General features: G+C 54.5%; 1 protein-coding gene across 1 annotated transcript; it reads right to left on the bottom strand.

The window, feature by feature from the left end:
- Positions 1–1,063: 1,063 nt before the first annotated feature.
- Positions 1,064–11,739, bottom strand: Gsta4 (glutathione S-transferase alpha 4). Its single transcript, XM_070017292.1, has 6 exons — positions 11,355–11,739; positions 7,476–7,527; positions 6,244–6,376; positions 4,319–4,460; positions 3,005–3,136; positions 1,064–1,659 (listed from the first exon to the last, which is right to left on the bottom strand). The coding sequence occupies exons 1-6, from the start codon at positions 11,442–11,444 to the stop codon at positions 1,537–1,539; spliced, it is 672 nt and encodes a 223-aa protein (XP_069873393.1). The 5' UTR covers positions 11,445–11,739; the 3' UTR covers positions 1,064–1,536.
- Positions 11,740–12,033: the final 294 nt, after the last annotated feature.

Below are 12,033 nucleotides of genomic sequence, written 5' to 3'. Positions count from 1 at the left end.
CCGCAGCCCGGCCCGGCCCCGGGCTCCTACAAGGCCTCCGGAACCCAGAGCGTTCCGGGCTGCCCGGCTCCTCGCCCGCAGCGCTGCCACCGGGCTCCCGGAGCCGCCGCCTTGGCCCGGGCCCTGCCTCCGCCCAAGCCACCGCCGGCCGGTGCCCACCGTCCCGGCCGCCCTGGTCTCTGGCCCTAGAGTAGATTTGCCCACAGGTGTTACTCATGTGCTTACTTTACAAGCATTGGGAGAAAATAAACAGAGATCACCATTCCTTTGGCCCCTGGCGTTGGCCCTGGAAGGCCTAACCCACCATTCTCTGTACATTTGTGTACGTGTGTGTAAACACCTTCAGGATGATTCTTCAACGGCTATTTTTCATATATAACAGCGACTGTGACTCTTGAAAAGTGACTGTCTTACAGCCAGGTCTGACTAAAATGTAAGCATTCGGGAATTAACTTTCAGCCTCTGGGGGGAAAAAGGCATTCTTAAACTTGAGGCTTAAACTCAGGCAGCCACTGAAACTGTTTAGGGTATCTCAAAATTTGGTGTTTGGACAAGTAATCTTGATGGGGTGCACTGTGTCCTGAGTAATTTGGATCCAGTTCTCTTAAAAAAAAATAAATCTATTCACAAACGTGTTCTTGGTGAATGCTTTTTGAGACTGCTTCCTTCCCGAGTTTCCAGGCAGAAGCATAACCTAGAGCCGTGCCTAGAGTCTTCTACAGGGAAGGATACAGATGAAGGCAGCCCAGAAGCACAGTGCCAAGCCCGGGAGGTTCCAACACAGGGAACATCTCTTCTGGTGGAGTCAGTGGCGTGCCACGGCCATGGAAGCTCACCTGAGCCGTGGTGTCTGGAGTTTTTACGTGGGCTTCATCAGGTGGGCGCTGCTGATACCCCCGGTGAGCTCATTGCATGTTCTCTGCAGGAATGGGCTGGCAGGTGACCCAAGGCCGAGGACGCCGTATGACACGGTGGTATGGCCGAAGGCAGTCACCCTAAATCTCACTTCCTGATTGCTAACCATGTCTCCACGCTCACAGAGAGCTCCTTGCCAAGGCACGAATCAGGGCAATAATTAGTAAACTCTTTATTTGGGTTAATACTGACTGCATTCATGACCACCATTTCCTCCATTATAGCTCAAAGCAGAGTCACTCACTAGACATTGTACTGTTATTAAACACTAAAAATTAGGAAGAAATGGAAAGGCAGACTACAAAGAGAGAACGAAGGAGCTCAGTGAGAAAAGGTCCTACCACAAGCACAGCCTCAGTGTGAACCGGCTACAGGAAGTGAGTAACCAGAGCAGATCAAACTCAAACATCAGCCCCCCTGGAAAAGGTTTACCAATATGTATCCCCTAAAGGTTTTTACTGGACAAAAAATAATAAAAATAATAATAATTTTAGGAGAGAAGATCACCTTGACACGAGAGACTCAAGTTACAACCCATTTAACACACAGCACTGCAACAGAGCTGGGGCAGCTGCTCTATGGGGGGGGCACTGTCTACCCATTCACGACAGCAGAGCTGCTCTATGACAAGAAGACTTCGTAGACGGTTTTCACATATTGCTCGTCAGGCGGGGGCTTCTTCTTGCTTCCAGGCTCAAGGAACCTCTTAATTGTAGGGATTTCACTTAATCTCGACGTGTAATCCTGAGAAAGGAAAGCACAAAAGATCCAGGTTAACAACAGAAGAACAAGTAACAAAATGGCGCTGTGCCAACATCTCATCAAAACCTGTTTCATATATATCTGTCCACCAAGTCCAATCAGAATTCCAACCCTGCATCTGTTTAAGGTCTGATCTTGTGCAGTGTCTGCCATCAGCTGCAGAATGGGGCCCAGGTTTATGCAACTATCATCCATCGGTCACTCTCTTTAGAACTAGCAACATTTAAAACATATTCTTAGAGTAGGATTTTGATACTTAAAGAGAAGAAAAGGAGAAAAGAGCAAATAGGGAGATCTGATCTCTGCAGAGAAATGCATGATCCATTTGCACACAAAAGTGTGGTTGAAACCTATGGGATGTAGATAACTCCAGGGGCAGGGAGCAGGCGTTGCAAGCACAAGGCCCGGGTTCAGAACCAGCACTGTACCCACCAAATGCCATCAGATGGTAGAATTTATATTTAAGATTCCATTTCCTAGGACTTTCTCCTCCTGTTATCGGGCAAGGCCCTCTCTGGGGTCTGAGTGGGAGTGACCAGATGACTGTCACGGCCTATGGCTCAGATGTCACAAGCTTATGTCAGCGGGAATGAAAGAAAAAAGTCTATTTTTTTCATTCAGGGTCAAATCTTATCAATTCTCAGTAACTGAGGAGAAAAGTCCAGTTTTGTCTACTGAAAATTCTAACCTATACCAAGACATACTCTTCATATGTAATCATTTCAATAAAAGGAAGGCCATTTGTTTAAAAGTGACTATATATTAAATACCCACTCAGTGTAAGATACAAGCTCAGCACACACTTAGGGACAAAAAAATGTGCAACTGATATTAACAAGATCCCTAACTCTATAAATATATGGAGCAGAGTGGGAGCCCATGGGTGATGTCTGTGCCCTGAGCTTGCTCTCAGTGTTCCTGGTGTGAGGCCACAGTGCTTCTGAAGAGGCAGCTGCAGTGTGAGCAGGCTGAGCTTGCCTGCCCTCCATCAGCGGGGGAGGACGCCCAGCCTGTGGCTCGGCTCCTCCTGCAAACTCTCGGTATGCACCGGCCTCTCAGAGTGCAGTTACGGCACCCAACTAGGATGAAAACTTTCACATGACAATAATCTTTCAACTTTAACGATCTGAGGGCCAGAGAAACAATTTCAAGTCTTTCATTTCACTCGCTAGAATCTAAAACTCAACAATAAAATACACCCTACAAAATTACACACACACACACACACACACACACACACACACACACACACACACACATATACACACTCCAAGCCAACCAATGAATAGATACTGAAGGAAGGCTGAGGTCTGACAATTTTAATTACCTGGAGGTAAGGAAATGCACTCAGGACGGTAGGAATTCTCTCTTCCATGGCCAAAATGGTTTGGAGTAAAATCACATCTGCAAGGCTCAGCTGATTGCCAACCAGAAAGTTCTCACCGCTGCACCTTAAAACCTGAAGGACATAAACCAGTTTGCATGGGTTATACTATGTCACCAAGGAAGCAGCACGTCGATACAGTATGTGAGCATGCAGTATGTGAGAACGCTGCGGTGCAGCCAGACTTCTCCGTAAACATGTTTCTAAGCAATGTTAATAGGAGGGTGCCAAGACACTGAGAGAGGGGAGAGGAAGAGGAGATGGAGAGGATCCATGGATGTCTGCTACGGGGCAGAAAGGGACTCTGCAGGGAGGAAGAAAGCATTCAGCCTTCCCGGGCTCAGCATCTGTCTACGTCAGAAGCGAGCTCGCAGTACCACACTGGCACCGAGCATCCTGGGTGCGTGGAGGGCTGAGCGCCAGGTGGCCTTCGTGAGGGTCATCTCCAAGGTCATCGACACTCCTGCCACCTAGCTGTGCTTCATTCACCTGGACAAACCAGACCCATCTTCCTCTCCCGTCTCCCCGATGGAGAAAATGGAAAACCGAAGCGCACCCTGACCTCTGTTTTGAGGGTACCACTTAGGTTCTAGGGATTTATAAGTGGAAGTTTAGTCAGGGTTAAGCCAAGAACAGTACTAGGAAAGGCAGGCAAAGCCTTTCACAACGAATATACGTGGGTGTGCACACGTGTGCTGTGAGGAGCACAACACTCTGGGCTCCTGGGACACAGACTCCTCCCAAAGCACTCTGGGAAAGGGGCCACGAGACACAGCTACAGACGGAAACCCCCAGAACGGACTGTTTCTTTCTTTTTTTTTTTTTTCTGAGTCTAATTTCTCCCCCCATCCCCCCCCCCCGATTAATTCTAATGCCAATGAGATGCTCCTTCTAATTCAGGATAAATAAAAAAGCTCAAGAAAAAAAAAAACCACAGTAATAAGAGGAAGAGCAAAACAGAAACAAGCAAAAGAGAAAAAAAGGAAATGGTTCTGGCAGACTAGCTGATGGATAAGAGCTTATCAAAAAGCACTTGCTGAATGAGTGAATGAATGAATGAGTGAGTGAGTGAGCAGTTTGATCTTCTGTATCTTATAGGAGCTCTGTGAATGCCTGGGTGATGACTGACTGGGACAAATGCAGTCCCCAGAGACTGGGGGACTCTGACACATCAACTCTGCTCACACTTCATCAGCCAGCACTGAGGCGGCCCCTGGCGGTGGGGCGGTGCCATGGCCCGGTCTCGGGACAGCCTACCTTTTCAAACACGGGGAAGTAGAGCGCGATGGCTTTGTGGGCCATGGCCACCAAGTCCTTCTTCTGGTCGGCCGGCTTTAAGAACGGGTGCATGATGAGCGTCTCCAGCAGGTCCAGGGTCCCCTCCACGTACATGTCGATCCTTCAAAGGGAAAGCAGCCTGCTCAGCCTCTCCCTCCACAACCCCACCCCGCCGGCTCTGGCATGTGCCGCTCACAACCCCAGCACCCACCAGCACCGTTTTTCTACATTTGACTTTTAAGAGCAAAGAGGCGGAGTCAATTTTAGTTCTAGCTCAAAACAACCTCCAGAAAGCTTCATCAATCAGTGAGCTTTAGTGTCACAATGACCCGGCTCCCCAGCTTCCCCCCCGCCCCCCCCCCCCCCACACTCACGCTCCTGTCTCCATGTGGGCTGCACTCCAGACTTGCACCACGACCCATGTACCCATTTTCTTATTTGGCATTCAGGGACTTGTGTTTGGTAGGCAGGTGCTCTACCAGTTAAGCCAGGCCACCAGCTTTTTGCATGGTCATAAGCCTGCACAGGAAATGATCCGACAACTGGAGCTACTAACACTTTGCCCAGGGGCATGCATCTAGGAGGTCCAAGGATCAGGCTCTGAGTTCAAATTTTAGTCCAATACATACTATCCCAGGGCTTCAATGCCACAACTTCTCACTCCTAATCCTCAATGGCATTGTTAGTCAGGAAGGCTGAAAAGCAATATCAAAATGTTCACCAATGTCTTATCTGATGTCTGATAAGCATATCCCAGAATTCTTTCTTATGTAACTCCAGGGGACACATCCTGAGAAATTAAGATCCTCAACGTTAAAACCTTAAAAGCCAACTTTTCCTTTTAGCTTTGGCTTTAGCGTTTTGGGGTGTTTGTTAAAATTGCTTACTTAAAATTGCCAACATTATGTTTTATAAGTTGGTATGCTCTTTGCATTGTTTCCAACTCTAGAGATATAAGTTGCCTAAACTTTTAGATCTAACTCACAGGGTACATGTTTTGCCCATTTAGTTCTTGAACATGTGTTAGATGAGATTACTATAGCTCAACGTATTTGCTTTGTCTGTGTGCATGAAACCACACACAACTCATCAATAAATAGAGATGTCCTTCTTGTGCAGGTGCATTTGTGAGAGAAAATGTCTCCAGCTCTCCGCTTTGGGGAGACACCCTGGGTGGAGAAAGGTCACATGACCTATCTTGCTACACATCGTTGGTAGGTTATCACCTGACCACAGCTGTAGCGCTGTGCCCACACAGAGGCCAAAAATGTACAGCTCACTTTGCAGCCCATTTCTCTATCAGTACTATTCACTGGTCTGGATGGTATAGCCACATAACTACGCTTCTGTCTCTGGGAGTTCATGCTTACAAAAATGTTTGTATGGTCACTATTTTATTGTATGAAGTGGGCTGTTGAGCATTCTGCCCTGTCTTTTATATGTTTCTCAACTAAACATCTTTTATAAAATATAAATCTCTTGAAAAATGTTGTTTTCAATTCTTTTTTTTCCCCAGGATATTTCCAGAACTTTGTGCTTTGGGGACTGCAGACTTTTAGGGTTTGAATCTCTTAGGATTGCAGGATGATGACCGTTAGGGTAGTGTCATGAGGAATGATGGCCGAACCTGTGTTACTTAAGATTCTGTACTCAATTTCCACCTGGGCTTCATGGTCTTGGTTTGGAGCCCTGTTCACACGAACAATACAAACACAGGAGGCTGGGAGGCGTGGCTCAGGTGGTAGAGCGCCTACCAAGGAGCATGAAACACCAGATACCAAGACTGAGACCCAGTCTTAGGTGAAAAGAAGAAGAAAGAACCAACAATGCACATATAAAGGAGGGGCAGAGGACCGCTACGGGGAGGACAGGGAGGCGAGGGAAGCCCTCGAGGCCCACGGTACATGGTTCTCTCCTTGAGGTTCTTGCCGAAGAGGTGGTGCTTGTCGGCGATGTAGTGCAGGATGCAGCGGGTCTGCACCAGCTTCATGCCGTCCATCTCCACCATGGGCACTTGCTGGAACATCAGGTGGCCCTCTGAGGACAGAAGCACCGTGAGACACAGCCTCTCCTCCCCTGCTCGCCATCCACCAGAAAAGGGATGTGAAAGGCGTCTGCCCCGGGAACCAGCACAGAGCTCTGGGATGGCCAGCGGCCTTGGCTTCATCCAGGGGGGAGATTTAGCCTCCGGAGCAGCCCGGAAGCCAGCCCTGGTGTCCACCTTCCTCTCCATTTGCACCCCAGTAAAAGAGACACCTGCCCCCCCAGGGACAGCATAGTGAAGATGCTTCTTCCAGCTGCCCTGGCCCGCGCCAAGCAGCCACAGGCTACTGTGGCATTTGCACCTAAACCCAAGTCATTAAAAGATCACACGATTAAAATTCAGTGCCTCAGCTGCACACACATGAAATGCTGGAGAGTCACGGGTGGCCAGCAGCTGTCATCCCGGGCAGGGTGGGGCAGATGTCCTGTCCATACGGAGAGCTCCACTCGAGAGCAATGCACTCAGAGTCTGGTCTGGAAACCGGAGCCTCAGTGACCGCAGCACAGCCACAGACACTGGTTACCAGCTCTGTCCTCCCTAGTTGAAAAGTAATCCAGTGCTTCCTTCTACAAACCGTCACCGAGGCAGGGTGGTCTGTGGAAGTGGGGACACCACGCGGGGGAGATGGGCGTGAGCTGGACTGGGCTGTGCCGATGCTAGCTCCCGAAGGATGGGCGGAGAGGGAGCAGGGCCGACCAGAAGCTAAAAAGGGTCTGGCTTGGTGTCACTTGTTTGGTCAGCAGGTGATGGATGACCTCAGCAGGGAGATGGGAGAACGTGAGGGGGAGGGGGCAAGGGGGAGGAAGGAAGCAGCAGAGAAGGGATGGGGGGGCTGAACGGGGGGGGGGGGGGGATTAGAGGAGGAGGCCAGATGGAGAAAAGCTGGAGTCTTCTCCGGATGTGGAAGGCACTACTCTAACCTTCCAGCTGGGTCTACAAACTCCTGCGCAGCAAGCGGTGCATTCCCTCTTGCTTCTCTGCTTTGGGGGATGCTATTCTTTAAATTTTCTGCATCTTTGACCTTCTACATAAACATTAGTTCTTTTTTTAAAAAATCGGCAATACGGACAGTTGGTTCATTTCCACACTCACCTTCCTGCAGCTTCTTTAGCTGTTCTTGGGTTTCCAGAAATTCTTCATCAAACTAAATAATAAGAGAGAGAGATAGCCCACCCCCAAAAGACCAAAGTCATTAAAGATGCAGTAAATACCTAGTCAACCTGTCTGTAGAAACAGGCAGAAAGAGCACACTTAACATCCACACCTTGGCTTCTAAATAGCACAGCCCACTAAAACAAAACCAGGCTTCTGCCAAAAATGCTGATTCTCTTTTGCCAGGAAGCAAGGGAGTATGCCAAGGCCAGAGACAAGCCGAAGGCATGGAGGACCCCGTGCCCAGGGATTTACTAACGGAATGCCAGCTGATTCAGGCTTCAGTGTGGACCAGAACACCCTCCCCCTCGCCAACAAATCCTCATATCCATAAACGACGACGACATTAAAAGAAAAAAAAGACAAGAAGGGAGAAGTAAAAGCTCTGCTGTTCAAGAATTTGTGCTGATTAAGGAAGACCCCATGGGCCCCTCATGGGACTCAGAACAATTCACAAGATCATGGATAGTGAAGAGAGCCTTGTTGTGAGGCAAACAAGCCAAAGCCAGGATGGGGGACACTGGACACTTCCTTCACAAACAAACAGCTTAGAAGCAATGGTGGATGCTGGGTTCTCCACACAGTGCGCCAGCACCAGGGGCCAGGTCTTCCTGGAGAGATGACTGAGTCTAGGGTTGGGATAGTGAAAACACAAGAGGATCCTAGCACGTCCTGTAGTGACAGAGAGAACTGTACTGAGAAGCGAAGCACAGCCCAGCCCAGCACAGCACAGCACGGCACAGCACGGCACAGCACAGCACGGCAAGAGCTCCAGTGGCCAAAGCTGCAACCAACTGAGCAGTAAGTAGATAAGGGGAAGTGGAGAGGAATCTTTCCTACAGAATTCCAAATGTTGCCGCACGCCTCCCGGTAGGTAGGTGGCACGTGGCTCCTGTTGCTGGGAGTGTGGGCAGGACTTAAAGATCTGCTTCCCAAGAACAGTCGGACTGGGCAGAGGCCTGACAATCCGGATAAAAGAGGAACTGGGCAGGCCCCACCAGCTCTCCAGCACTCAAAAGGTCGAGGTTAAAGGCCACCCCCCACCACCACTGTGGAGGATTCCACACCAGCACCGGAGCTGTCCTTTTTCATGCTGACAGTGAGCTAAGGCCGAGCCGCTGTCCCAGCCTGAGGACAGGCAAGGAAACACAGTGACAGTGACATGTGCAGAGCTGATGCCAGGGCTGTGAAAACACATTCCTGGGGAAATGACAACATCTAAATGAGGTCCTGGTCCTCGTGAATTTCCTGTGGCTTGGTCACCTCAGAGGCCATCATCAGGACTGACTGTTAGGGGGCACACAGTTTTTACAACTTTACATAGAAAAGATTCCCCACTATAAAGTATATTTTAAAATTGTTACATTTTGTTTTAGGTACTAGAAGATACATAAGCAAATGCAATGCACAGACCTTGTTTAGACTAAGGCCGAAAGAAACTTTTAAAAATCTACTTGAGATCATCAGACTGAGCTTTGGGTATCAAAGGCCTGTTTGTTCTGCTCAGTTGATCGGATAAGAGCATTGCTATGCCTTTAAGTCCTCACCTGTTAGAAGCATATGTTGAAGTAAGAACCATGAGAAGATGTGATCATTAGCTATGGCTTTAAAATTCTCCCACAAAACAAGCAGGGTGGAGGCAGACAAACAAGGTCTGGGCAGAGTCTGGGAGATGGTGCACACGCACACTTCACGCCAGTGCTCTTTATGTTGGTTTTCATTTGACCTTTTCCAAAATAAAAAAACTGAAGGCACGGAACTAAGCTCGAAGCAGAGCGTGGCCGGATGCGCCCTGTGAGCAAGGAGGGGCCAAGAGGCCCAGGCGCCAACTAAAGCTGGCCCGGGAGCTGTGCCCAGAGACGGCGCAGGCTCTGGAGAAGCAGCCGGACTTCAGCCCCATTGCCTTTCTCCTTCCTCACAAGTCACAGGCGCTAGTGGGCCAGGAGTGAAGGAGCAATGCCTGAACACAGACAGGGAAACAGTTCCAGCCACTCCATCCCAAGGACAGGGAAAAGCCTCCCACGGGAAGAGTGCCGAGCCACGCCTGGGGCTGTGGACCAGACCGCTTCTGCAGAGGTGGCAGCTCCTGGCCTGGGCCCAGGGGACACAGGTGAGGACAGGTGAGGACAGGTGGGGGCAGGTGAGGGCAGGTGAGGGCAGGTGGGGGCAGGTGTGGACAGGTGGGGGGGGCAGGTGTGGACAGGTGGGGGGACAGGTGTGGACAGGTGGGGGGCAGGTTGGGGGACAGGTGAGGACAGGTGGGGGGACGGGAGGGGGGACAGGTGAGGACAGGTGGGGGGCAGGTTGGGGGACAGGTGAGGACAGGTGGGGGGACAGGAGGGGGACAGGTGTGGACAGGTGGGGGCAGGTTGGGGGACAGGTGAGGACAGGTGGGGGACAGGTGTGGACAGGTGGGGGGCAGGTGGGGGGACAGGTGAGGACAGGTGGGGGCAGGTGGGGGCAGGTGGGGGGACAGGTGAGGACAGGTGGGGGGACAGGTGAGGACGGGGGGGGATAGGAGTGGACAGGTGGGGGGGCAGGTGGGGGAACAGGTGAGGACAGGTGGGGGCAGGTGTGTGGGGGTGGATGGGGGCAGGTGGGGGCACAGGTGAGGACAGGTGGGGAGACAGGTGAGGGCAGGTGTGAGGACAGGTGGAGGGACAGGTGAGGACAGGTGGGGGGCAGGTGGGTGGGGGTGGATGGGGGCAGGTGGGGGCACAGGTGAGGACAGGTGGGGAGACAGGTGAGGGCAGGTGTGAGGACAGGTGGAGGGACAGGTGAGGACAGGTGGGGGGCAGGTGGGTGGGGGTGGGTGAGGGCAGGTGGGTGGGGGGCAGGTGGGTGGGGGGCAGGTGGGGCTGGGTGGGTGGGTGGGGGCAGGTGGGGGGGCGGGTGGGGGCGGGTGGACAGGTGGGGACAGATGGGGCCAGGTGGGGGGGCGGTGGGGGCAGGTGGGGGGAGAGGGGGGCAGGTGGGTGGGGGGCAGGTGGGGCTGGGTGGGTGGGTGGGGGCAGGTGGGGGGGCGGGTGGGGGCGGGTGGACAGGTGGGGACAGATGGGGCCAGGTGGGGGGGCGGTGGGGGCAGGTGGGGGGAGAGGGGGGCAGGTGGGTGGGGCCGGGTGGGGAGGCGGTGGGGGTGGGACAGGTGGGGTCGGGTGGGTGGGTGGGGACAGATGGGGGCAGGTGGGTGGGGGGGCGGGTGGGGGCAGGTGGGTGAGAGTGGGTGGGGGGCAGGTGGGTGGGGGCGGGTGGGGGGGCAGTGGGGACAGATGGGGGCCGGGTGGGTGGGGGGCAGGTGGGTGGGGGCGGGTGGGGGGCGGTGGGGACAGATGGGGGCCGGGTGGGTGGGGGGCGGGTGGGTGAGAGTGGGTGGGGGGCAGGTGAGGGGGCGGGTGGGGGGGCGGTGGGGACAGATGGGGGCCGGGTGGGTGGGGGGCAGGTGGGGGGGGCGGGTGGGGGGGCGGGTGGGTGAGAGTGGGTGGGGGGCAGGTGGGTGGGGGCGGGTGGGGGGCGGTGGGGACAGATGGGGGCAGGTGGGGGGCGGGTGGGGGGGCGGGTGGGTGAGAGTGGGTGGGGGGCAGGTGGGGGGCGGGTGGGGGGCGGTGGGGACAGATGGGGGCCGGGTGGGTGGGGGGCGGGTGGGTGGGGGCGGGTGGGGGGCAGTGGGGACAGATGGGGGCCGGGTGGGTGGGGGGCAGGTGGGGGGGCGGGTGGGGGGGCGGGTGGGTGAGAGTGGGTGGGGGGCAGGTGGGGGGCGGGTGGGGGGGCGGTGGGGGCGGGCTGGTGGGGCGGGCGCGCGGGGGCAGCGGTAAAAGGTACCTCCACGCCCGCGGCGGCCAGCGCCCACCGCACCGACTCCATGCGGCCTCTTCCGTTGAGGTAGTGCAGCCTGGGCCTCGACGAAGCCATGGCGGCCCTCGGCCGGGCAGGTCCCGCGCCCCGCGCCGCTCCGGCTGCTCCGGCGCTCGGCTCCCGGCGGCCGGCGCTGGGCCGGGGACCCTGGGGGACCGCAGTGGGGGACCGCAGGCGCGGGTCGGCGCGGGAAAGGGCGGCTGCTCCTGCGGCGTCCTCCCCGCTCAGCGAGAGCGCGCCGCCATTACACACCGCAAGGAGGGAGGAGGGGGACGGGGAGGAGGGGGACGGGGAGGGAAGAGGAGGAGGAGGAGGAAAGATCTGGAGAAAGATGGAGAATGAGGGGGGGAGGAGGAAGATGGAGAATGAGGGGGGGAGGGAGGGAAGATGGAGAATGAGGAGGGGGGGAGGAGGGAGGGAAGATGGGGAGGAGGGGCGGGTCCTGGCTTGGCTGTGCTTTCCTTTCCAGCTTTCGGATTTCTTACTCTGGTCACACGTGTCACACTCGCGCTCGCAGCGCAGGGCGTCGGTGTCACTGTCACACCACCCGCCCCCTCCCGCCGCCCCGCTCGCCGCGGACCCGGCCCTCGCTGCGGACGGCGGCGGGTGCTGACCGGACCCCAGGCCCGAGGGAAGCCACACCGCC

The sequence above is a fragment of the Dipodomys merriami genome, unplaced genomic scaffold, assembly GCF_024711535.1.
Source record: "Dipodomys merriami isolate MVZ:Mamm:240054 unplaced genomic scaffold, mDipMer1.0.p SCAF_122, whole genome shotgun sequence".
Taxonomy (NCBI): domain Eukaryota; kingdom Metazoa; phylum Chordata; class Mammalia; order Rodentia; family Heteromyidae; genus Dipodomys; species Dipodomys merriami.
The sequence above is the reverse complement of the archived record's forward strand: the minus strand, read 5'-3'. Positions and strand labels throughout refer to the sequence as shown.

What these genes read in the sequence shown, in the direction of transcription:
- Gsta4 (XM_070017292.1), bottom strand. Translation starts at nt 11,444, where the DNA reads ATGGCTTCGTCGAGGCCCAGGCTGCACTACCTCAACGGAAGAGGCCGC. An exon ending in GCTAAAGAAGCTGCAGGAAG is followed by an intron (nt 6,377 to 7,475) that starts GTGAGTGTGGAA and finishes TTCTGTCCTCAG; the next exon opens with AGGGCCACCTGATGTTCCAG. An exon ending in GTGCATTTCCTTACCTCCAG is followed by an intron (nt 1,660 to 3,004) that starts GTAATTAAAATT and finishes TTCCTTTCTCAG; the next exon opens with GATTACACGTCGAGATTAAG.